Raw genomic sequence first — 22734 nt, 5'->3', positions numbered from 1 at the left:
AGTCGTTGTCGATGGCGGCTATAAGGTAAAGACATACGTGACATTGAACAAATAGATAAATAGATAATGACAAGTATACAGATAAGTGAGATTTTAATAGATAATTGGACAGATAAATGACACATGTACAGATAGATAGATAGGTCATCTTTGAACAAATAGATCCAAAAGGACAAATAATGTCCTAGTGGCCCAAAATTTTTTAAAGAGCAATGTTACACCTACCGAATTTTGACTTGCTTGAATCGTTCAAATTTGTGCATGCTGATCATCTAGGTAGTCGATTGGCCGATCGTCTAGTTGGTCACCTGGCAACAAGGGTGATTGTCATAATTGACAAGGGGTGTCAACATCAGTTGGCAAGGATTGTATCGGTCGTCTGGGACGTGGATTGACATGTACAAATTTGAGTAATTCGAGCAAAATTAAATTCGTGAACGAATCATTTTTCATTTAAAAAATAAAATAAATTTCTACCTAAGTGTCTATATATATATGAAAAATGTTAGGGATTCCAAATGTTTTACCAAATATTTTATCTAATGTCAACATTTAGTAAAATATTTGAGATTCTTAACATTATTCTATATATATATATATATATATATCTACACCATGTGTACTATTATATCATACAAAGTGAAGGTTAAACTTAATTTTCAAGTCTTTGTTTCCTTCTCATTATGTCATATGGACCTTCGATGAAAGAAAGAATGAATTTATTTTAATATATTATTTTATTTAAATCATATTATATCGTTAAAAAAGTCAAAAAAAAAAAAAAAATTAATCTAACACTAAGCCGTGTACCATTTTATCAAAATGAAGAGGCGCAACTTTTATACAACGAACAGTCGGTCCATCGCAAAGAACATCATCCGCATCCCGCCCCAGGGAAAACTGGAGGGAAAACAAAATTGAAAATCGTTAGTATAAAAATTTGAGCAAAACCTCTTCTTTATTCTATCATTCATTCATTCGATCACTTGTTATTCTTATTCAAATTCTCTCACTTGTTATTCTTATTCAAATTCTCTCTCTTTCTATATATATATATATATATATAAAATTTATTTACACAAACATTGATAGGTTTATTCAATTTGATTCTTATGGAGTAACATGAAAAATTCAGATTCAATTCGCAGTAAGCGACATCGATTTGATCATTTGCCCAATTCTTCTCAATTTTCTCGCAAAAAGCACAGACCTGTGGTTATCAACACAGCTTCTATACATATACAACCTCTCGGATTGCCTCTGGTTTCAACAACCCAAACTTCTTCATCCGAATCGATCAATCTCGAGCCCTACAGACCCTACACCATCGGCCGAGCCCATCGACACTGCGATTTCGTTTTCGAGGACCGCCGAGTCAGTAAGAAGCATTTCCAGATTTTATTTGATGCTCTGAATCGTAAAATATGTATATCTGATGGTGTGTTTTGGTCTGGTTGTGGTGGGTTTTCTAGGGTTAGGGTTTCCATGAATGGGGTGTTTGTCAATGGGGTTAGAATTGTGGGAGGGGAAGTTGCTGAGTTGGGTGCGGGCGATGAGGTTTCGCTTGTGTGTGGAAATGAAGGGGTTTGTAGTTTGGGGGTTAGGATAGGGTTTGTTGTGCAAAGAATTGTTTTTGTGGAGGAGGTTTTTAATGGAACTGTATCTAATTTTGGTGAAAATGGATGTGGTGGAGTTGTTGCGTCAGTGAACTTGCTTTTAAGTCAGTGCAGACAGATATTGCATAGCAATGATCCTATATCGTCCATTCGTAAATGCGATTTTTCACATAGAGTGAATAGTGTTCTGGGTTTGATGTTGAGCAATGTTGGTAAGTTTCCCATGGGAGGTGTGTCGGAGCTGAGAGGTGGTAATCTTGTTGAACCACCCTCCGGTGAGGACTCACATGCTGACCAGAGATTGGAAAATGTAAATGTAAATGCCAATATGGTACAGTTGAGTTCAGTTATTCGTGATAGAGAGACAACTGTGGTTTATGAGGCTAACGCTGCCTCTGAGTGTTACAATTTTAATGGTAACCATTTACAACAAATGGAACATGTTGGAGCTCCTCTTCCAAGCAATGTCGCCAATGGCAAACCTAAGACTTTGTGTTTGGATTCAGCAGTTAAAGATGGTTTACCATTACAACAAATGGAACATGTTGGGGCTCCTCTTGCAAATGGTGTTGTTAATGGCAAACCTAAGGCTTTGTGTTTGGATTCCATTGTTAAAGACAGCGGTTTACCATCACAACAAATGGAACATGTTGGGGCTTCTCTTGCAAATGGTGTTGCTAATGGCAAACCTAAGCCTTTGTGTTTGGATTCAATTGTTAAAGACAGCGGTTTACCATTACAACAAATGGAACATTTTGGGGCTCCTCTTGCAAGCAGTGTTGCCAGTGGCCAACCTAACCCTTTGTGTTTGGATTCAACTGTTAAAGATAACGGTTTGCCATTACAACAAATGGAACAATTTGGAGCTCCTCTTGCGAGCAGTGTTGCCAATGGCAAACCTATGTCTTTGTGTTTGGATTCAACTGTTAAAGATTACGGTTTGCCATTACAACAAATGGAACAATATGGAGCTCCTCTTGCAAGCAGTGTTCCCAATGGCAAACCTAAGACTTTGTATTTGGATTCAATGGTTAAAGAGAATACTCCGCAGTTTCATTGGGGTGCACATGATGAGAATCAGATTGGTTCAATTCCTCCCCCAGGGAATAAGTTTTATCTTAACCGGCTTCAAACTATGGGACATGGTTCATTGGACCATCATGATGTTGTTTCCTTGCCAGAACTTCTGTATCCCGTTGAAAGCCTTTCACAAATTTTTATTGCTACTTTTACAAGCGATATTTTATGGTAAGTTTCTTTTCTCTTCTTTGTTTCCATTTCGTTTCTTTATTTTATTCCACATGTTGAAAAAAAAAAGATAATTTATTTGTACAGGTACTGTTTTGCAAGTGTGGCATGAGGTGCAATATTTCAATAAATTTGTCAAATAGTGGCATATGGTTATAATATGCATGCATAAATTGATTATTTGATTTCTCTGTTGTTTTACTTGTTATTTTATTGTTAGATATGATCATTCCTTTAAATTATAACAATCAAAAGTTTCATATTATAAAAAAATATTTGAAAATTTATTTGTTATTCATTAGGGAGTGCATTGGTTGGAGCTCATTGATTCTATGTACAAAGATGCACACATTCACACACATATATGCGCACGTCTTCTGTTTTTAATTCAAAAGTGTTGTGATTTTGTAGGTTTTTATCATACTGTGATATTCCTGCCCACCTACCAGTGACAATTGCATGCCACAACCGTGAGGGGTGTTGGAGTTCATCCCCTGACAAAAGAATCTCAGTGCCTTTCTCAGATTTTCCCAATTTAGTTGTGGTGTAAGTTACCTTTGCATGCTTAGCTGTTTGCTACTTACCCATTGATGAAAACAACATGCTGAAGTTACTTATCAAAAAAAAAAAAAACATGATGCTGAAGTTGTTAACCCATGTGAGCTACTAACAGTTCTGTAATATAGTCCAATTATGATAATAGGTATCCTCCATTTCCTGAGGTTATAGCCTTTGGTAATGACCGCAAGAGATCAGGCATAGCTTGCCATCATCCAAAATTGCTTGTGTTACAAAGAGAAGAAAGCATCCGTGTTGTCATTACTTCTGCAAATTTGGTGGAAAAACAGGTGAATCTTTCTGTTCTTAACATATTCATGATGTTTTATTTGTAAAACTGGTAGTGAAGAGCCTTGTCCCCATTTTTATTTGATATTCTAACTCTTCGTCATATTTTATAATGCTCTCCTTATAAAATTGGTGAAGAATCTTTTTGTTTTCCATATTTAATTAATATTTTGAACTCTGATATATGAAAACTTGGACTTCTATTGCACTTGAGTTAAAAAAAGATTTCTATTATATGTAACTAATGCATTTTTTTTGATAAATAAAGATAAATATTATTAAAAAGTATCAAGATGAAGCAAAGAATACAAATGGCTAGCAGCCTATAACTGGCCAGAAATAAAAAAATCTATGAAGTCAAATCAGTCACAAAATTTATAAAGGCCAACACATCTGGATCCACCGATACTGTAACCTAACTATGAAGAACCAAAAAGAGCCTATTCTGTAGTCAAGACACCGAATGAGATGTCCCCTAAAAAGTATGTCTAATACGCTCCAACCAAATCAACCACATTAAGCACTGAACCACTCCTTCTGACGGCGCCTCCCAACTCTCGGCCCCCTCCAACTATGAAGAACATCCCAAACTGAACCCGGTTGAACCCAGGCCAACCCAAACAAACCAACAAGCGACCAAAGCCTAGTAGCTATAGAACAATAAAGAAGCAAATGATCCGCAGACTCAGCATCACTACAATACATGCAACACCAATATACCAAAATATGCCGACGTCAAATCAGATTGTCAACAGTCAAAATACGCCCTAGAGCTGCTGTCCATATGAAGAAAGCAACCTTGGAAGAAGACTCTGAAACCCAAACACTCTTCCAAGGACACACCACCCCTGCCCCTCCCACAAGCTCATGATAATATGAAGCAACCGAAGAAACCCCTTTGGAAATATGTAACTGTAAGAAATAATGTATAGAGAAAGAGAGAGAATAAATTGTATGTATTATTATTGATTGATATGTTGTTATTTCAATTACAATGATTCATGATTCCTATATATAGAAGAGGGTGAGTGTGTAGTAGGTAAGGAGTAGGTGAAGTGGAGGTGGTAGTGGTGTAGTGGGTTAGGTTTAGTGGAGTAGGTGAGGTGGTAGTGGTGTAGTGGGTTAGGTTTAGTGGAGTAGGTGAGGTGGTAGTGGTGTAGTGGGTTAGGTTTAGTGGAGTAGGTTTAAGTGGGTGAAGTAGGTGGAGAGTAGGTGGATTTTAACAGCCCCCCGCAAACTCAAGGGGGATAGGAACTAACCAACTTGAGTTTGGAGAGAGTAACAAAATAAGAAAATACATAAAAATAAAAGAGGATAGGAGACACGGTATGGTCGTGTCAGACCATTGGTGAAGACACTGGATGGTGGTGTCATAACGTTGTAGAGGACACTGTATGGGGGTGTCATAACCATGTAGAGGACAGTTTAGGGGGTCATGTCGGACCGTTGTAGAAGACAGTTTATGGGGTCATGTCGGACCGGTGTAGAAGACAGTTTACGGGGTCATGTCGGACCGTTGTAGCAGACAGTTTACGGGGTCATGTCGGACCGTTGTAGCAGACACTATTGTGACAGTTGTGGTGACAGTTTACGGAGTCTTGCTGGACCCTTATAGAAACTAACCGGAATCAATGTCGGGACAGTTTACAGAGTCTTGTCGGACCTTTGTAGAAACTAACCGGAATCTATGTCGGGACAGTTTACAGAGTCTTGTCGGACCCTTAAAGGAGCTAACCGGAATCAATGTCGGGACAGTTTACAGAGTCTTGTCGGACCCATGAAGGAGCTAACCGGAATCAATGTCGGGACAGTTTACAGAGTCTTGTCGGACCCTTAAAAAGTCGCACCCTCAAAAGGTGTGCCCAATTCATAAAAAGGCGTGCCATCAAAAGGCGTGCCCAATTCATAAAAAGATGTGCCATCAAAAGGCGTGCCCACTTCATCAAAAGACGTGCCCGACAGAAAGCGTCGAGCCATCAAAAGGGGCGCCTGACACGCGGCGATGCACGTGATTGACAGAGCGCGTGTCGGCCTCGTCGTCTCTGTCTTTATAAACCAAAGCGAAGTCTGAGGCTTGGAAGCATAACAAACCAGTTGAAACCTCTTCGTTCTCTGTAACATTCTGTAACCAACCCTTCTCTGAAACACTCAGCAACCCAAAAACATGGCTTCTTCTTCCCGTTCAGCTACCCAGAACATAGCCTCTTCTTCCCGTGGTCTGCTCACTCTCTTTCCCGACCTCAACGAGTCAACAAGAGAGATAACTGGTGCGGTGGCCTGTGAACCTCAACCAAACACCTCTGGTTTTGCTCCGTTGAACTTTCCGATGCGGTCGGTGGAGCAAAAAATGGCGGTGCAGTCGGATGTGGAGGCCAATCAGTATACCTTGAAGTCATGTGTGGAAACCATGACTGCGGTTACAAATTTGTCGAACCGGCTGCAGAGTAGGACAAATGAGGTGCAACAGTTAAACGCCCAACTGGCTCTGCTCCAACGCATGTATAAGGATGCGCGAGCAGAGATAAGTGTGCTAAAGGCGGAAAACAAGGAGCTGAAGCGGAAGGCCAGTTTTATGTTCCGATTTGGAGGGCCGCCATATGCTGCAGTGGAGGAGCAGGGAGTAGTGATCATGCCCAGTGGAGTGGGAAACACGGAGGCAACACCGGCAAGGGCCGCCCAAGACGGTGGCAAGAAGAAAAGACCGGCAGAATAGGCGAGAAGAAAAATCCCACTGTTCCGATTTGTGTTGGTTGTGTTTTGTTTTGTTTTGTGTTTTTTTATTTTTATTTTTTTTATGGTGTAAAATGCTGATCGGGGTTGATCCCCGGCATGAAGAAATGACAAGTTTGTAAAATGTTGTTTTTTTTTTTTTTTGTTTTTTGTTTTGGGAGTGTTTTGTTGAAAAAAAAAATAAAATGAAAGAAAATAAGGGAGAAAGAAAATAGATAAAAAATATTTATAGATGGATTATATGAAAAACATCAGTGCGATTGTTTCAAAATAAAGTGGGGTATTTAAAAAAAGAGGAAAAGTGACTTGGAAAAAATAAATAAAAATAAGTGATTTTTGAAATCAAATGGAGGAGAGAATGAGTGGAGTATGGTAAGGGTTTCATCCAAAGCCAAAATTCCTGCAGCGAATCACTTCGCAAATCCTAGCATGAGCTTTTTCTCTTTCCAGGCTTATTCATGAATTTCCTGGTGATTTCAAGAGCCTCTGGTGGCATTGTGGCAGAGAACACCCTAACCTGGATTTTGGGTGGCAGCAACTGAGAACACCCCAACCTGGATTTTGGGTGGCAGCAACTGGAAAATATCATAGATCTGATTTTTAAAAACCTCGTGACAGCATTTCATCAGCTTCATCCAAGACAAACATTTTGATGTAAACAGGGCGAAGTGATTGTCTCCGCAACATGTCAAACACACGACCAGGAGTACCAACAACAACATGAACCCCACTGGAGAGAATGCGCTGATCTTCGCGCACACTAGTCCCTCCAACACAAGCATGAACCTTCACACTTTGCTGGGCAAGTTCAAGAGTGGGTGGAAGAACCAAAGCTTGGCACTCAACCAAGCTATAATCTAGCTGCTGCAGAATTCCAGTTCCAGACTGTCTCGTCATATGAGGTGAAGAATTCTTCTCCATCAGCCTCACACATGACTACAGTTGCACAAATCTTTGTTGATTTTATCAGCGGAATAGGTTGAGGTCCGGCGGGCGGCTAAGGTGAGGTTGCCGCCCGCCGGGGAAGCGAAAATACTAGGTTTTAAACCAGCTCTGATACCATGTAAGAAATAATGTATAGAGAAAGAGAGAGAATAAATTGTATGTATTATTATTGATTGATATGTTGTTATTTCAATTACAATGATTCATGATTCCTATATATAGAAGAGGGTGAGTGTGTAGTAGGTAAGGAGTAGGTGAAGTGGAGGTGGTAGTGGTGTAGTGGGTTAGGTTTAGTGGAGTAGGTGAGGTGGTAGTGGTGTAGTGGGTTAGGTTTAGTGGAGTAGGTGAGGTGGTAGTGGTGTAGTGGGTTAGGTTTAGTGGAGTAGGTTTAAGTGGGTGAAGTAGGTGGAGAGTAGGTGGATTTTAACAGTAACTAATGCATTGTTGAAGTTTCCATCCAGCCTGATGGTAAGGTGTTGGGTGGCCATCATAAGGCTTGGGTTTAAGGCCAATCATCTTTGCCTCACTCTAGCTATGTTTCCATTTGTGCCAAAAAATAGAATAAATAAGTAAATAAGAAAACAGAAGGAAAAAAAGAAAAGAAAAAGAAAAGTCTAATGCTTTGCCTTTTTACTTTTATTACTTGTGAATGCCTATCTTTTGCTCAGGCACTCACAAGTTGCAATGTCTTTGGTTATTCCTTCTTGTTTTCAACTACTTATTTCAATGTAATCCTCACAGCTTCTAGTGGTTATATTAACCCATGTTTTTTTGTCTTCTCACTATTTGGCAACTTCAATTTGGATGTTGTATTTACAATGGACACACTATTAGTAGTGTTCTGCTTCTTGTTTTGTTTGGGACTTCTTCTCTCACGGTGTATTTCTGAGTGAGCAAGTGTTTATGGATGGCAACTCTAAATTGTATTGCTTTTGAATATGCTCTGTTTTTTACTCTGTATTTAGGGGGTAAAAAGCCTCAATAAAGGACACAGTGTTCCAGATTTCTATCTCTGTCATTCTAATCATGTACGGTGTTTTGGATTACAAAAAGGACATGATTACTTTAAAGGCATGACTTCAAATAGAATCAATTGGAGGAAATGGATTGGTATAGCCAACCCAAGTAATTGGGACCAAGGCTTGTTGGGTTGAGCTTAGTTGTTGAGCACATTACTAATTGCATGGTATTATTTTGGTCTTGATTTCTACGAAAGACCTTGCTAAATGGATTGCATTTTTGTTAATTAATACTATTAATTATAACTTATTTAAGCGTGCATATTAGAATCTTCTGCACAAACATAATTAGTGTGATCATCTTGTGTAGTGTGTTTCTCATCTGGTCTTCTGTATTCTGCAGTGGAACAGTGTGACCAATACCATTTGGTGGCAGGATTTTCCTCGTGCCAGCAGACCTGATTATTTATCTCTTTTTACTCAATTATCTGATGGGGACATAAATCAATATTCAAAATCTGATTTTGCTGCTCAGCTGGGCGGATTTATGGCATCTCTTGTTGCTGATGTACCTAGTCAGGCCCACTGGATCCTAGAATTGATTAAATATGACTTTAAGGGGGCAGTTGGCCATCTTGTTGCTTCTGTACCTGGAATTCATTCTCGCAGGGCACCTTCTATCTTGGAACCCATGTACTTCTTACCTGTGAGTACTTCATTTATCTGCTTTTGTGTGTGTGCTTCTAGCTTGAATTGAAAAGCTGATTTGTAGTAGTCAAGACAGTATTAAAAGGTCATTGTTTTTTCTTATTCTATTATCTAAATAATGGATCCATCACCATTCTATTTGTGCATCAGCTTTAGTAAATGCCAGTGTTTTACTTAAATACATGCAGACCTGAGCCTAATTTTCTTAGCCTTTTAATGGCGGCATGTTCTGGATAATGAGGATTATGATTTGGAAACCTGGGAAGCTTGCTAAAGTTTGGAGAGTTTTACCCTTGAAACAAAGTGTGGGTATCTAGATCGTGCTTGGCACGTGGCGAGCCGTATGGGCATCACCTCATCATCATCGCACATCCACGTGGCAAACTCCTGAGGCACCACAATGAGCTAGGGTTGTGTGCGTAGCATAAGCAGGGGCATGTACACCAAGTATGGAAACAGGACCATGGCTCACCTTAATAGACCTAGCTCACCTAGAGCTCTTTATGGTTCTTTATGACGCATAAGAAATATATTCTTTGCCCACTCACCCCAGCTCCATAGCAACATAGTTGGACTCTTGGCTCACCTATGTTCACTTAGTTGCCCAGGATGAGTCCTTGGCTCACCCATGCACTCACCTCCTTGGCTGCCTAGGTTGGGATCAGGACCTAGGCACTCTCACTTGGAATCATTGGAGGATTGTGGATTGGAGGCTAAGACCTCGGGAACATCAAGGTCGAGTACCTGTCTTCCTGAAGTGACAGTTCCACCTTGACTTGGCTTAGAGAAAGGGAATGTTGACCTTACACTTACACTTGCTGTATATATGATACGTCTCTCAAGATATCATACCTACACCTGCCGCTCCTATGATGCAACCTTCCTAAGGACTTGAATCATAGGACACAGCTAGTAGGGCCGATATCACCCTCTTGTCGAGTCGAGGAAAACTTGCCACCTGTCTTGAGGTTGCTTGGGCTCCAATACTCCTAGAGTCTATATAATGGCATCATAAGTGCAGCCACAATCATAACAAGAACAACAAGAATCATGCAACAATATATACAAAGTGTTGAAGGTCTCTCACTGCCACCCCTTTCCTCTCTAAGCTTGCCTTGGTCTTCTCCTCTTCTGCCTTTGGTGATCTCAGGCCAATGAAGTGCTTGCCATCTTCCCAGAGATCAACGACTGATCGCCTCTAACCTCTTTTACCCACACAAAGTTTAGTGGCCATTTATACCCTCTTTTAGTGGCCATTAAACGAAGTTTAATCTTTTGGTTGGCTTTTTCTACCCTTTTCTTTATTGTCCATTCTTTATTGTCTATTTTGTAGGGGTGAGCATGGTTCAGTTGCATTCGGTTTTGATGTTAACCAAAATTTGGAAATCAAACCGAACCATGAAAATCTTGGAACTAAACCAAACTAAACCATGAAAATGCGGTTTGGCTCGGTTTGGAACCACGATTTTCATGAACTTTGTTATTATTCACAATATAATCATAACTAGTTCAAAGATCAGGCAATATATCATCATTTTACAAACAAAATTGTTTAAATGATTGTTTAGAGCTAGTTATACTATTATATAAGAACACACTAGTAAGTAAGGGGTTAACAACTTATGAATATATATAGGATACTAGTAAAATACTTGAGTGTATACCATAAATAACAAATTATACGTATGTATATTTTTAAACAGTTTGGTTTGGTTCCAAACCGAAAACTTAAGTACGGTACAATTCACCTATTTTAAAAATTAGGACCGAACCGTGCATTGAGGAAACCAAACCAAATAGTGCAGTTTGGTCTGGATTGGACCAGTTTGTAGTTTTTTATTATTTTGTTTTTATGCTCAGCCCTACTGCTTTGGGGGATGCATGTTCTTCCTACCCTGTTTGTACTACCTCTTTTTTCTATTAAATTTAATCTTCAATACAAAACAATAATATGGAGGAGTAGATCATTATGGGGTTTTCTTTGTTGAGAATGTTGTGATTGACGAAGTGATTTATAGAATTGCATCTTTTACTTTGACGGCAGGGTGAGCAATGTGCATCACAGTCATATGGTGTGAAGGTCCTAGGTTCTATTGAAACATCTGTAGTTGGTTTAAGCCATCTTTTTCGCACTTCAACAGATACAAATGGGTCACAGCTAAAGAAACTTGCTTCTTTCCTTGGAAAGTGTTATGAAAATGCAAATGGGATGCTGGAGATTGTTTTAAGAAGAAACACAAATATACCAGCTGATGCAAATGCTGTGAGCATTCTTGTTCCTAATCCAGAAGAGTTCTCTGAGGGAGGTACAAGACACACTGCTTAACACTTACTCAGCCTATATCTTGTGTTTGTGTGTGTGTGTGTGTGTTTTTTTTTAAATCTTTTAAATTTCATTTATATTGTAGATATTTGTGAACATAGTTTCATTTATAAAACTGAACCAAGTTATTGGGAGTAAGGCTTGATACATGCATGTTTTAAATCCATTTGCGAGGGCAAATCCCGTGATGTACAATATATTTATAGTAAAACACATGTAGTGATGCTTGCATCTATAGTATGTTTACCGTGCTTGATAAATGATATGTTGAAATGTGCCTTGACATATTAGAGCATTCAGTGCAAGTAATAGGTGTTGGCTATACTGAAAGACCACAAATTATACACTAACTGGAAGCATGTGGTGTGTGCAGGAAGTATTCAACTCGACCATCTAGTCTAAACAGTCTATTGGTTTGTGGTTAGGATTTCAATACAATAATGGTGTGGCACCATTTACATAAGCATAAGGGGAGTTGTACAAGTTAGAGAAATAGGGGGATTGATCATTGAACCATATTAAAAAAAAAATTCAGGACAGTTAATGACAATTTTTATGCTGTCAAGTATTTTTGAGCCATTATCATGTTTATTTCTGTTATCAGAATCTTGTGATTCGCTATTCGATTCCTGATTCGATTCGCAATTTTTGCAAAATCGATATGAATCTATAAGTGAATATATTTTGGAAGTGAATCTCTAGTGAATCGCACGATTCACAATCAATTCATGATTCAATTTATTTTTTATGATTCATGCAATTTTTAAAACTATCGTGTCCAACATATTATTGACTCTTTTCTCCATCTTTTTGGTGAAAATAACATAATACAACTTCTAATAGCGTTTAATACCAAAATAACCAATATATTTACATGATTTGTTATTATTTTAGTGATCATGGAGTTTTTAATAGGATCCAATCATATTCAGTCAGACCCAACATGTTTTTAACATTTCTTCTCATTTTTTCTTTTAAAAAATCATAATATATCTTCTAAAAATGTTTAAAATTAAAGTAACTTACATCATGAATTATTTATTACTATTTTATTAAATTAATTATAGTTGAATATTTCATGGGTGAGGTCAATTATACATTTTAAAATATTTTAGGTTTTAAAATAAAATATTCTAAATAATTCTTCTTATTATTTGGTCATTGTTATTTGGAAAAGTATGTATATTTATTGTCCAAATTTCAATATGTTTAAATTATTGTTACTTTGAAAATTGAAAGTTTTTTTTGTTTACTATCTTTATTAAGAATGGTTGATAAGAAATATTTAAAAAAGGAAAAAGGTGAGATGGTGATCTTATATAGGAACCTTTGTTAACTTCTTACTTATTAAACTATGTGATCATCATTCAAAACAACAATTTCATTGATTTAAGTTTTAATGTTTCATATTCATAAGATATGTTTAACATCTAAGTGTGTAGATATATTTTTCTAAGTAATTTAGAATAAGTGACCAAATCTTTATGATTTACGATTCAATTCGCGATTTGGCACGAGGCCATTTCGATTCACGATTCGAATCCCGATTTGACAATTTATATAAATTTATGTTGAAGAAATGCAGATTTTCTCAATCACTTGAGATTTGTTGGGTCAAAACTCTTGGATCCTTAGATTTGGGGTTTATTGATGTCTAAAACTCGTCGTTCAAAAACTACTTGCAAAGACTTATGATATGGATATATAACTACTTGCAAAGACTACTCATCATTCAAAAACTACTTGCAAAGACTTATCATAAAACTTATGATATATAACATATGACATGGAAATATAAAAGATTAAACTTTTAGAGTTAGTTGATCTAACAATGTAATATAGTAGGGAATCCAATGATAAATAGTTGTAGCGGTTCATGTGTTGATTTTCCCGTAACATGGGGTGATGAGTTCGAGTTTTGTGTGTCAAAGCCCCATTGAGGAGATATGTTTTAATTTTTCCAAAAGGCTAGCAAAATTAGTTTAGGGTCATATCTAACTGTACCCCTACTAGTTTGAGCAAGTTCCTTATAATTATGTTTTAGACAGTAGACCTATTATGATTGCTCAAATGGGTTGATGTTTAAATGCTTAGAAAGCTTACATAGGGGAGGATAAGCAAGCCAGCAAGGTAAGTCCAAAACCGTCCTAGTGCATGCCGCTTACTTTGCCGCCCTATTGAATTGTGGTCTGGATACTTTGCAGTTTGCTCCCTTAATCATAGTGCTTTTATATCTGTGTGCCTCTCATTGCTTTGTTGTGCCTTTACATTGCACATTAGTTTGCCTTTATTTGTTGCTCATTTGTGCACCATGGGTGTGTTTGCACGCTTGTTGCAAGATAATCTTTGGCAGGCTTGCTTGGTGAACATCCAAGGCAAGCACCACACGGGCCCTACGCTAGTAAAAAGTGTTTATCCATGCATTTAGCTACATATCTTCATTCTAAATGGCCTTGCGGTAAATGGTAATCAAATAATGCTTGTACCACCAAAAATTATTGCATCTAGATAAAAATTGAAAACCTGAGAAAAGATGCTCTTATCTCTCTCTCTCTCTCTCTCTTTTAAATTGGGCTTTAGTAGTGTACAATATGAGCTCTAAATCAGTATTAGGCATTTTGTTTTTTGGGGGGAAGTGGATTTTTGTAGAAACCCTCATATTTTTGAAGTAATGTTGTCAAGAGCGCCAGTCATATTAAGTAGAACACTAGCATGGTCAAAGTAGCGTTAAATATGTAGACATGAATTCATTTTCTATTCCAAATCCATTAAGTGCTTGCCGTTAGCTTCTCTTGCCCTCACTGAGGTTTTCCCTTCGATCCCAAAAGTGGTTCCTGAATATAAGTCCTCATTTGTGGCACTACAAGGTGCTTCCATGTTGCATTTCTTGCGAATGTGATGCTTTAAATTTGCATTTATTGGAAGCTGATCTTTTTCTCCATGTGTGTTTGGGCTATTGTGCTGTTACTATAGCATTTTAATTGTCTGTTTCACTCCTTGCACTAGATTGCGTTCAACTTGGGTTTCTACCAAGAAATATTGCAAAGTGGGTTGCTCCTTTATCAGATAGTGGCTTATTCAGGTTTTCTGGATATGTTTATCCAAAAGAAGTCCTCGTGACTGCTTTAGAAGGAAGCACCAGCTTAGTACAAATGATACTGTATGTGTCACAGGTGATGTTCAAGTCATATGTTGGATCCTTTCTTATAGTGCAGACTTCGCAGCTTATTTACTATGATAGCATGTTTTATGCCAAGTTTTTGTGGTGTTATCTTGTTCAGGGACCTACCTTTTTAGACATATCAAAAGAAGTACAATCTGAACATGTTTCTGCAATATGCTTGTTAGTTGCATCAATTCAGAGGTCTACAGGCCTCTGGCGACTTCAAGAGGTAATAGCGATGAAGTTTGTGAGATTATAAGCTGTGTTTGATGGAGTTTTGGAAACTTAATTCCACACCTTGGTTTGAGTGTTGTGTTTGGTTAGAATTTTCAAACATTGATTTCACACTCACTTTTGAAAAAATGTCTACCCGGTCATCCTTTCGGATGTTCCCCCGGAAATCTGGCCGGTTGACCAGAACAGTGTTTTTTGTTTTGTTTTGTTTTTTTTTGGCACCTGTTATTTTTATATTTTAAATAAAAAATATTTTCGGAATTTTTTAAAATTTTTTTATGGCCTTTGAATAGAATTTTGGGTTGTGTGTTTGGCTATGAGTTGTAAGTTTTTGAATCAAATATCATGTCACATCAAAAATTCCAAACTTAATTCAAAACTATTTTCAAAACTCATGACCAAACAAATTTTCTACACTCAAATCATAATTCTAAAACTCACAAACTTAAAATACAACTCTATTCTCAAATCATAATTCTAAAACTCTAACAAACGCTACCATAGTTTTTCCTTTAGTACGCGGAACATTCAACTGTGGTGAGATTTGTGATTGGGAAGGCTGCATCGGAAAATGAAACCATATGTTGCATTCTTTTGGGGCCACCTATGTAATTTTTGGAGGTGTCCTCAAATGCAACTGGGAAAAGGTGGAACATTTAGATCCTAGGGGACGATGGCCCTCCATGCTCTTGCATCTCTTGGTACATAGTTTCTTATGGTTCTAATGAGAAACCTATTTTGCATGCATGCACATTTTTTATGTGTTAGTCAAGTGTTAATTTATCACTTTGTTGTTGAAAGTTTCGGTTTTGCATATATTTACATGTTTATGAATTGTAAAAATTTATGTATTATTGATTGATTTTGATTTGATGTATTACAAGATTGATTAATTACAATTCCTATACAATCTATATATAGAAGAAAATGTGGTAGTAGGTGTAGTGGAGGTGATAGTGGGTTAGGTGAAGTGGAGTGTGTGGTGAAGTGGAGGTAGGTGAAGTGGAGTGTGTAGTGGAGTAGGTGAAGGTAAAGATGGGAAATTCTAACAGCCCCCCGCAAACTCAAGGAGGAGAGAAACTAACCAACTTGAGTTTGGAGAGAGTAACAAAACAAGAAAATACATAAAAATAAAAAAGGATAGGAGACACTGTATGGTCGTGTCAGACCGTTGGTGAATACACTGTATGGGGTGTCATAACGTTGTAGAGGACACTGTATGGTGGTGTCAGACCGATGTAGAAGACAGTTTATGGGGTCATGTCGGACCGTTGTAGAAGACAGTTTATGGGGTCATGTCGGACCGTTGTAGAAGACAGTTTATGGGGTCATGTCGGACCGTTTGTAGAAGACAGTTTATGGGGTCATGTCGGACCGTTGTAGAAGACAGTTTATGGGGTCATGTCGGACCGTTGTAGAAGACAATGTTGTGACAGTTTACGGAGTCTTGCTGGACCCTTGTAGAAACTAACCGGAATCAATGTCGGGACAGTTTACAAAGTCTTGTCGGACCCTTGTAGAAATTAACCGGAAACAATGTCGGGACAGTTTACAGAGTCTTGTCGGACCCTTGTAGAAACTAACCGGAATCTATGTCGGGACAGTTTACAGAGTCTTGTCGGACCCATGAAGGAGCTAACCGGAATCAATGTCGGGACAGTTTACAGAGTCTTGTCGGACCCTTAACAAGTCGCACCCTCAAAAGGTGTGCCCAATTCATAAAAAGGCGTGCCATCAAAAGGCGTGCCATCAAAAGACGTGCCCAATCCATAAAAAGACGTGCCATCAAAAGTCGTGCCGACAGAAAGCGTCGAGCCATCAAAAGGTGAGCCGGAGACGCGGCGAGGCACGTGAGCGACAGAGTGGCGTGTCGGCCGCGTCGTCAGTGTCGATATAAACCAATGTGGAGGCTGTGCTTGAGGCAGAAGCGAAGACAAAAAAACCTGGGAAAAAACTTCTGAAAAACTCTTCATTTTCTGAGAGAGATCTTCGTTTTTCTGAGAGATTGCCTCTAAGAGCTGCAAATCTTGAAACACTCCCCTTCCGAACATTATCAGTCTGAAATTGCTATTTCGCTGAAACACTCAGCAACCCAAAAAACATGGCTTCTTCTTCCCGTTCAGCTACCCAGAATATGGCCTCTTCATCCCGTGGTCTACTCACTCTCTTTCCCGACCTCAACGAGTCAACAAGAGAGATAACTGGTGCGGAGGCCCGTGAACCTCAACCAAACACCTCTGGTTTTGCTCCGTTGAACTTTCCGATGCGGTCGGTGGAACAAAGAATGGCAGTGCAGTCGGATGTGGAGGCCAATCAGTATACATTGAAGTCATGTGTGGAAACCATGACTGCGGTTACAAATTTGTCGAACCGGCTGCAGAGTAGGACAAATGAGGTGCAGTAGTTAAACGCCCAACTGGCTCTGCTCCAACGCATGTATAAGGATGCGCGAGCAGAGTTAAGTGTGCTAAAGGCGGAAAATAAGGAGTTGAAGCGGAAGGCCACCGTGATGTTCCGATTTGGAGGTCCACCGTATGCTGTAGTGGAGGAGCAGGGAGGAGGCAACTTGCTTGGTGGTCTAGGAAGCACGGAGGCAACACCGGCAAGAGCCGCCCAAGACGGAGGCAAGAAGAAAAGACCGGCGGCAGAGTAGAGAAAAATCCCACTGTGGGTGTGGTTGTTGTGTTGTTGTTGTTGTTGTTGTTGTTTTTTTTTTTTTTTTTTTTTTTTTTTTTTTTTTTTTTGATGTATTGTTGTAAAATGGTGATCGGGGTTGATCCCGAGATGAATAAAATGAGTGTATTGTGCAAATCCAAATGGCGTGAAGGGACAAGACGGAGCAGAAAAATTAGATGGAATGAATAGAAGTTTTTTTATTTTTTTTTTTATTTTTATTTTTTTTTATTTTTTATTTTTAAGAAAAGATAAAAAGTTGAGGTTCAGGAAAAGTGGGGCGGTGGAAAGAAGAAAAAGAGAAAAAAAAAAAAAAATATGATGATGGTGGTGGATGGAAAATATATTAAAATGGAAAAGTATATATATATAATAATAATAAGAATAGTGAATTGGGTGGCCCGAGAGGTTCAATGCATTTGCTGATTTATTTATTTATTTTATTTGTTTTGGGTAGAGTGGAGCACATGGGTGAGGAATGATAATAAACACAATGCATATTTGTTTATGATGATGGTGGTGGATGGAAAATAGTTTAAAATTGTTATGATTGGAATAAGATAGAGCTAGGAACCAGAAGAGATACCATTCATTCCCCTGGGCCCATTTTGACTGATGAGGGTAATGAAAATCATGGAGATGATATGGGCAGTGAGATGCACGAAGACACCGAAGAGCTCAATGCATTGCTGTACTCTGATGGACTCGTTGTACGATAGCTTCAATGGCTTGAACCTGAATTTGCCTCCTGCCAGCAGTGGTATAACTGGTCCTGAAATGGTAAATATGCAGTTTGAACCCGTGGTGGATAGCTTCCCAGTGCCCAACAATCCTGACAGAGCCAAAGATTTAGTGGAGCCAATTGTTTACTCGCACCCAAACAAGGACCAGGAGCAGAATTTCCCCATTAATGATACTGTACTAGTTGGTGGTGGGGTCTCGAACCCTGTCACTCCAGTGTCTCCTGCAACAGTTTCATACCCTGTTATTGATTTGTCAGAAGTTGCACCGGCTCTGCCGTCTCCTTCTGCTGATGTTGTGCCGTTGCCTAAAGCTGATGTTGTGCCGTCGCCTAAAGCTGATGTTGAGCAGACCCTCCTTAGGGAACTTGAGGAGATGGGTTTCAAGCAGATTGATTTGAACAAGGAAATCTTGAGGATGAATGAATATGTCTTGGAGAATCGGGTTTGTTCTCAGGTAACAAGAGATCAAGGACAGAAGGTGGTGATTTTAAAGAATTCAACTGAGCTGCCAGAGACACAGAGGAAGAGAGAGGTTTGAATTGGTTGAGATCCGGCGGGCGGTCAAGGCAAGGTTGCCGCCCGCCGGAAGGCGAAGAACACCAAGATCTTTAACCTTGCTCTGATACCATGTATAAATTTATGTATTATTGATTGATTTTGATTTGATGTATTACAAGATTGATTAATTACAATTCCTATACAATCTATATATAGAAGAAAATGTGGTAGTAGGTGTAGTGGAGGTGATAGTGGGTTAGGTGAAGTGGAGTGTGTGGTGAAGTGGAGGTAGGTGAAGTGGAGTGTGTAGTGGAGTAGGTGAAGGTAAAGATGGGAAATTCTAACATGAATGCATAACTCATTATATGTTTTGAAAATTGTTAGTAAAATATGGTACAAAAGATTTGAGTCTAGGTTTTGTTTGAGCATAAAAAAGTTCTCTTATTTATTTATGTTTCTTTTTCCTGTTTAGCAAAAGGGTATTTGTTATACGGTCTTGTGTGAAGCTAAACCCCAAAAGCTAGCTATTGAGGTGGGGGTGCCTTCATGCTTATGTACTTAATAGTACTTTAGTACCCAAGTGATAGGTGACTTCGCTTAACAGTATTAAGATTTGTTTTATTTTTAGCATTAAAGTTTCCATCAGATTTTATGTGCCTCTTCTTCATGGTTATTAATGAGAAAATGAGCTATGAAACTACTTGAGCAAGCAAAAGCACCTTAAATTGGTGACTACTTGGAAGTTTTATATTATTAAACTAAAAAGGAAAAAAAAAAATGAGAGTACTAATTATTGGGATTATGGATCAAAGTAAAAAGTTCAATTTGAATCTTGTTGAAGCCATTTTTGCCAAATCGCAAATCAAATTGTGAATCATTTTGCTAAAATAGTGAATCTTGATAATTCTATGTATTTATATACATAATATAAATACATACAGTGTTTAAAATAAAGTAAATTATCAATAGGACTAAATTATATATATGTATATACATATAAAATCATGCATATCAATATAATTAATTAATCTCTTCTATATATTTTCATAGTTTGGTGAAAACAACGTTGTTTCATACATTATGTAAACAAAAATAGAAGTAGTATTGAATCGCAGTGAATCGTAGTGAATTGCATTGAATCATAAATGGAATCTTACGATTCACTCAATTTCCAATTTAACAGCACGATTCGAATAATTTTTTGTTGAAACTTATATCGAATCGTATGAATCAAATCGTGAATCGTCCGATTATAATGACCATGGTTGAAGCTACCAGTTCTTTAAAAAATTCAATCTGATTAGTATGCATTTGTTCCTGTCCGCGAAACAGCCATCTTATCCTTTTGTTCCCTTAAGTTTGACATTTATCTTCTTTTTGTTTCTTTTGTTTGTATCAGGTTTTAAGTCGTTACAAATGGCCAGAATATTTGGAAACTGATTTTGTTTTCGGTGAGTGTTTTCTTGTATAATACTAGACTCTTCTCCAGAAATTTGAAATATATTTCAGTTTACTTATCTGTTCTGTTGTCAAGGTTCATCCTCAATTGGGTCAGTCACTGCACAGTTTTTAGCTGCATTTTCAGCAGCATCTGGAAAGACATCAGTGCAGTTCTCTGACTCTGACGAGTCTGATCCAGATGTAAGAAACTTTTACTATTTGCTGTTTGTGTAGCATGAATTAAAATCTGAAATACTTTAATCTTTGGAATCAGTAGTTCATTTATTGTTAGTTGTTTACAGTGGGGCTGCTGGAGTGCAAGTCAAGAGATAAGAAACCCATCCATTAGAATCATTTTTCCCACAATTGAAAGAGTGAAAAATGCAAATTGTGGAATCTTAGCTTCAAAATTCCTTCTGTGTTTCTCGCAGGTATCCTGACCTTTGACCTTTTGATTACTTGGAAGATAGTTTAATGGTTTTTAACTAGATTCCATGTGTTATTTTGCTTTGTTTGTTTGTTTTATTAATAAAATATTCCTGATTATTTATATTTCATTAAGGTATGGGATAAAAGTATAGGTGTGCAACTAAGTCCCACACAGCCCTACGGAGGTTTATGAGGAATATCTCATGTCTAGCCTGGTTAAATCATATATTCTGAATGCAAAAAAAAAAAAAAAAATGCATCTTTAAATCCATGTGGGATTGGTGACTGCCTGCCACTTCAATTGGTATGGATAAGGGTTTGTGGAAATAAGCAAATATCAAATCAGTAGTGCTTTCAAGTGAAACATAAAATCTGTCTTCTTTTCCAGTTAAACCCTTGATTGTTAGTACCAATATGGTTTACAACTATGACATCAAACAAATAAAAAATGAAGATACAACAGTTTTTTTTTTTTTTTTTTCTGGCAGCTGTGACTTCTCCATTATTATCTTAGTGAAGACTCGCTCATTTAATCTTGTTTAATAATCAATTGTCTATTTTTTATTTCTATTTTCCTTTTAACACATAATTTATTGGATGCTGTTTTTTTTTACAGAAAACATGGCAAAGGTTGAGAAACGTAGGCATGCTTCATGATGCGATTCCTTACCCCAACAACAGAGTTAATCATCCCATGCATGTCAAGGTAAACACATTCCCACCCTATTGTTCTGAAGTCTGTCTCTTCCAAGATTCCTTTCTCTTTTTTCTTTCTTTTTTTTTTTCCTGATCGGCAACAAAAGGAAATTTTATTAAAAAGGAAAGAGTACAAAAAGAGGGCAAGATGTCCTCTACAATAGAAGAGAAAACATCAATCTCTAAACCAAAACAATGGAAGTCCAAAACGATGCCAAAAAACCAACTCTTCCCACATGGATGCCGTATCATCAAATTTTTCCTCAAAGATCCTTGCATTCATTTCCAGCCAAAACCCCCAAAACACAATGCCACATCACTTTTGCTTTCATCATACTTCCAAAGTCCGGAAAATCCATTGAAATCAATACTAGACAAGTTCCCAGAGCCATCCATTGGACATCAACCAGATGAAAGAGATGATGCTATAGATCTGTAACGCCCTCAAAATAATAACATTAAACTAACCACATTCCTTTATTCATTAGAGTTCCATTACATAAGTATTACATGTTAACATCATAACAAAATGCCCTACGGGCTTACAGCTTTCCAAGTTAACACTTGGTTACAACAAAAGAGTACTAACTCGTTTACACATTAAGCCCTTGGCTTGAAGTTACATGTAATACATCAAAAGTTAAGCGACAAAAGTATGTCCGCCTCTAGCCTCCAGCTATGTCCTTGGAGGTGGCATGCTTCCTGCACCTGAAAATGATATTCCCATATAGGGTGTAAAAATTTATGTATTATTGATTGATGCTTTGATGTATTACAAGATTCCTATACAATCTATATATAGAAGAAAATGTGGTAGTAGGTGTAGTGGAGGTGATAGTGGGTTAGGTGAAGTGGAGTGTGTAGTGGAGTTAGGTGAAGTGGAGTGTGTAGTGGAGTAGGTGAAGGTAAAGATGGGAATATAGAAGAAAATGTGGTAGTAGGTGTAGTGGAGGTGATAGTGGGTTAGGTGAAGTGGAGTGTGTAGTGGAGTAGGTGAAGGTAAAGATGGGAAATTCTAACAGCCCCCCGCAAACTCAAGGAGGAGAGAAACTAACCAACTTGAGTTTGGAGAGAGTAACAAAACAAGAAAATACATAAAAATAAAAAAGGATAGGAGACACTGTATGGTCGTGTCAGACCGTTGGTGAAGACACTGAAAGGTGGTGTCATAACGTGGTAGAGGACACTGTATGGTGGTGTCATAACGTTGTAGATGACACTGTATGGGGGTGTCATAACGTGGTAGAAGACACTGTATGGTGGTGTCAGACCGATGTAGAAGACAGTTTATGGGGTCATGTCGGACCGTTGTAGCAGACAATGTTGTGATAGTTGTTGTGACAGTTTACGGAGTCTTGCTGGACCCTTGTAGAAACTAACCGGAATCAATGTCGGGACAGTTTACAGAGTCTTGTCGGACCCTTGTAGAAACTAACCGGAATCTATGTCGGGACAGTTTACAGAGTCTTGTCGGACCCTTGTA

The 22734-nt window shown here is 38.1% G+C and overlaps 1 protein-coding gene across 6 annotated transcripts in view; it reads left to right on the top strand.

The window, feature by feature from the left end:
• The first annotated feature begins 793 nt into the window (after window positions 1-793).
• The window catches only part of LOC114299473 (forkhead-associated domain-containing protein / FHA domain-containing protein), a 68963-nt gene continuing 47022 nt past the window's right edge, over window positions 794-22734 (top strand). Inside the window, exons 1-12 of one of the 6 annotated variants that reach the window (XM_082909519.1) lie at window positions 794-926; window positions 1136-2864; window positions 3276-3410; window positions 3568-3712; window positions 8748-9050; window positions 11097-11358; window positions 14382-14548; window positions 14657-14767; window positions 20086-20137; window positions 20221-20327; window positions 20429-20557; window positions 21172-21261. In XM_082909519.1, coding sequence (XP_082765645.1) covers window positions 1486-2864; window positions 3276-3410; window positions 3568-3712; window positions 8748-9050; window positions 11097-11358; window positions 14382-14548; window positions 14657-14767; window positions 20086-20137; window positions 20221-20327; window positions 20429-20557; window positions 21172-21261 — 2880 coding nt within the window. In that variant the 5' untranslated portion in view covers window positions 794-926; window positions 1136-1485. Of the gene's footprint in view, window positions 2865-3275; window positions 3411-3567; window positions 3713-8747; window positions 9051-11096; window positions 11359-14381; window positions 14549-14656; window positions 14768-20085; window positions 20138-20220; window positions 20328-20418; window positions 20558-21171; window positions 21262-22734 lie in introns of all 6 variants that reach the window. The other 5 variants (XR_014356915.1, XM_082909517.1, XM_082909518.1 and 2 more) reach the window with 5 other exon arrangements.

The sequence above is a fragment of the Camellia sinensis genome, chromosome 15 (genome assembly GCF_055761805.1).
Source record: "Camellia sinensis isolate YWXY chromosome 15, ASM5576180v1, whole genome shotgun sequence".
Classification (NCBI taxonomy): Eukaryota; Viridiplantae; Streptophyta; class Magnoliopsida; order Ericales; family Theaceae; genus Camellia; species Camellia sinensis.
This window is presented reverse-complemented; position numbering and strand designations above follow the sequence as displayed.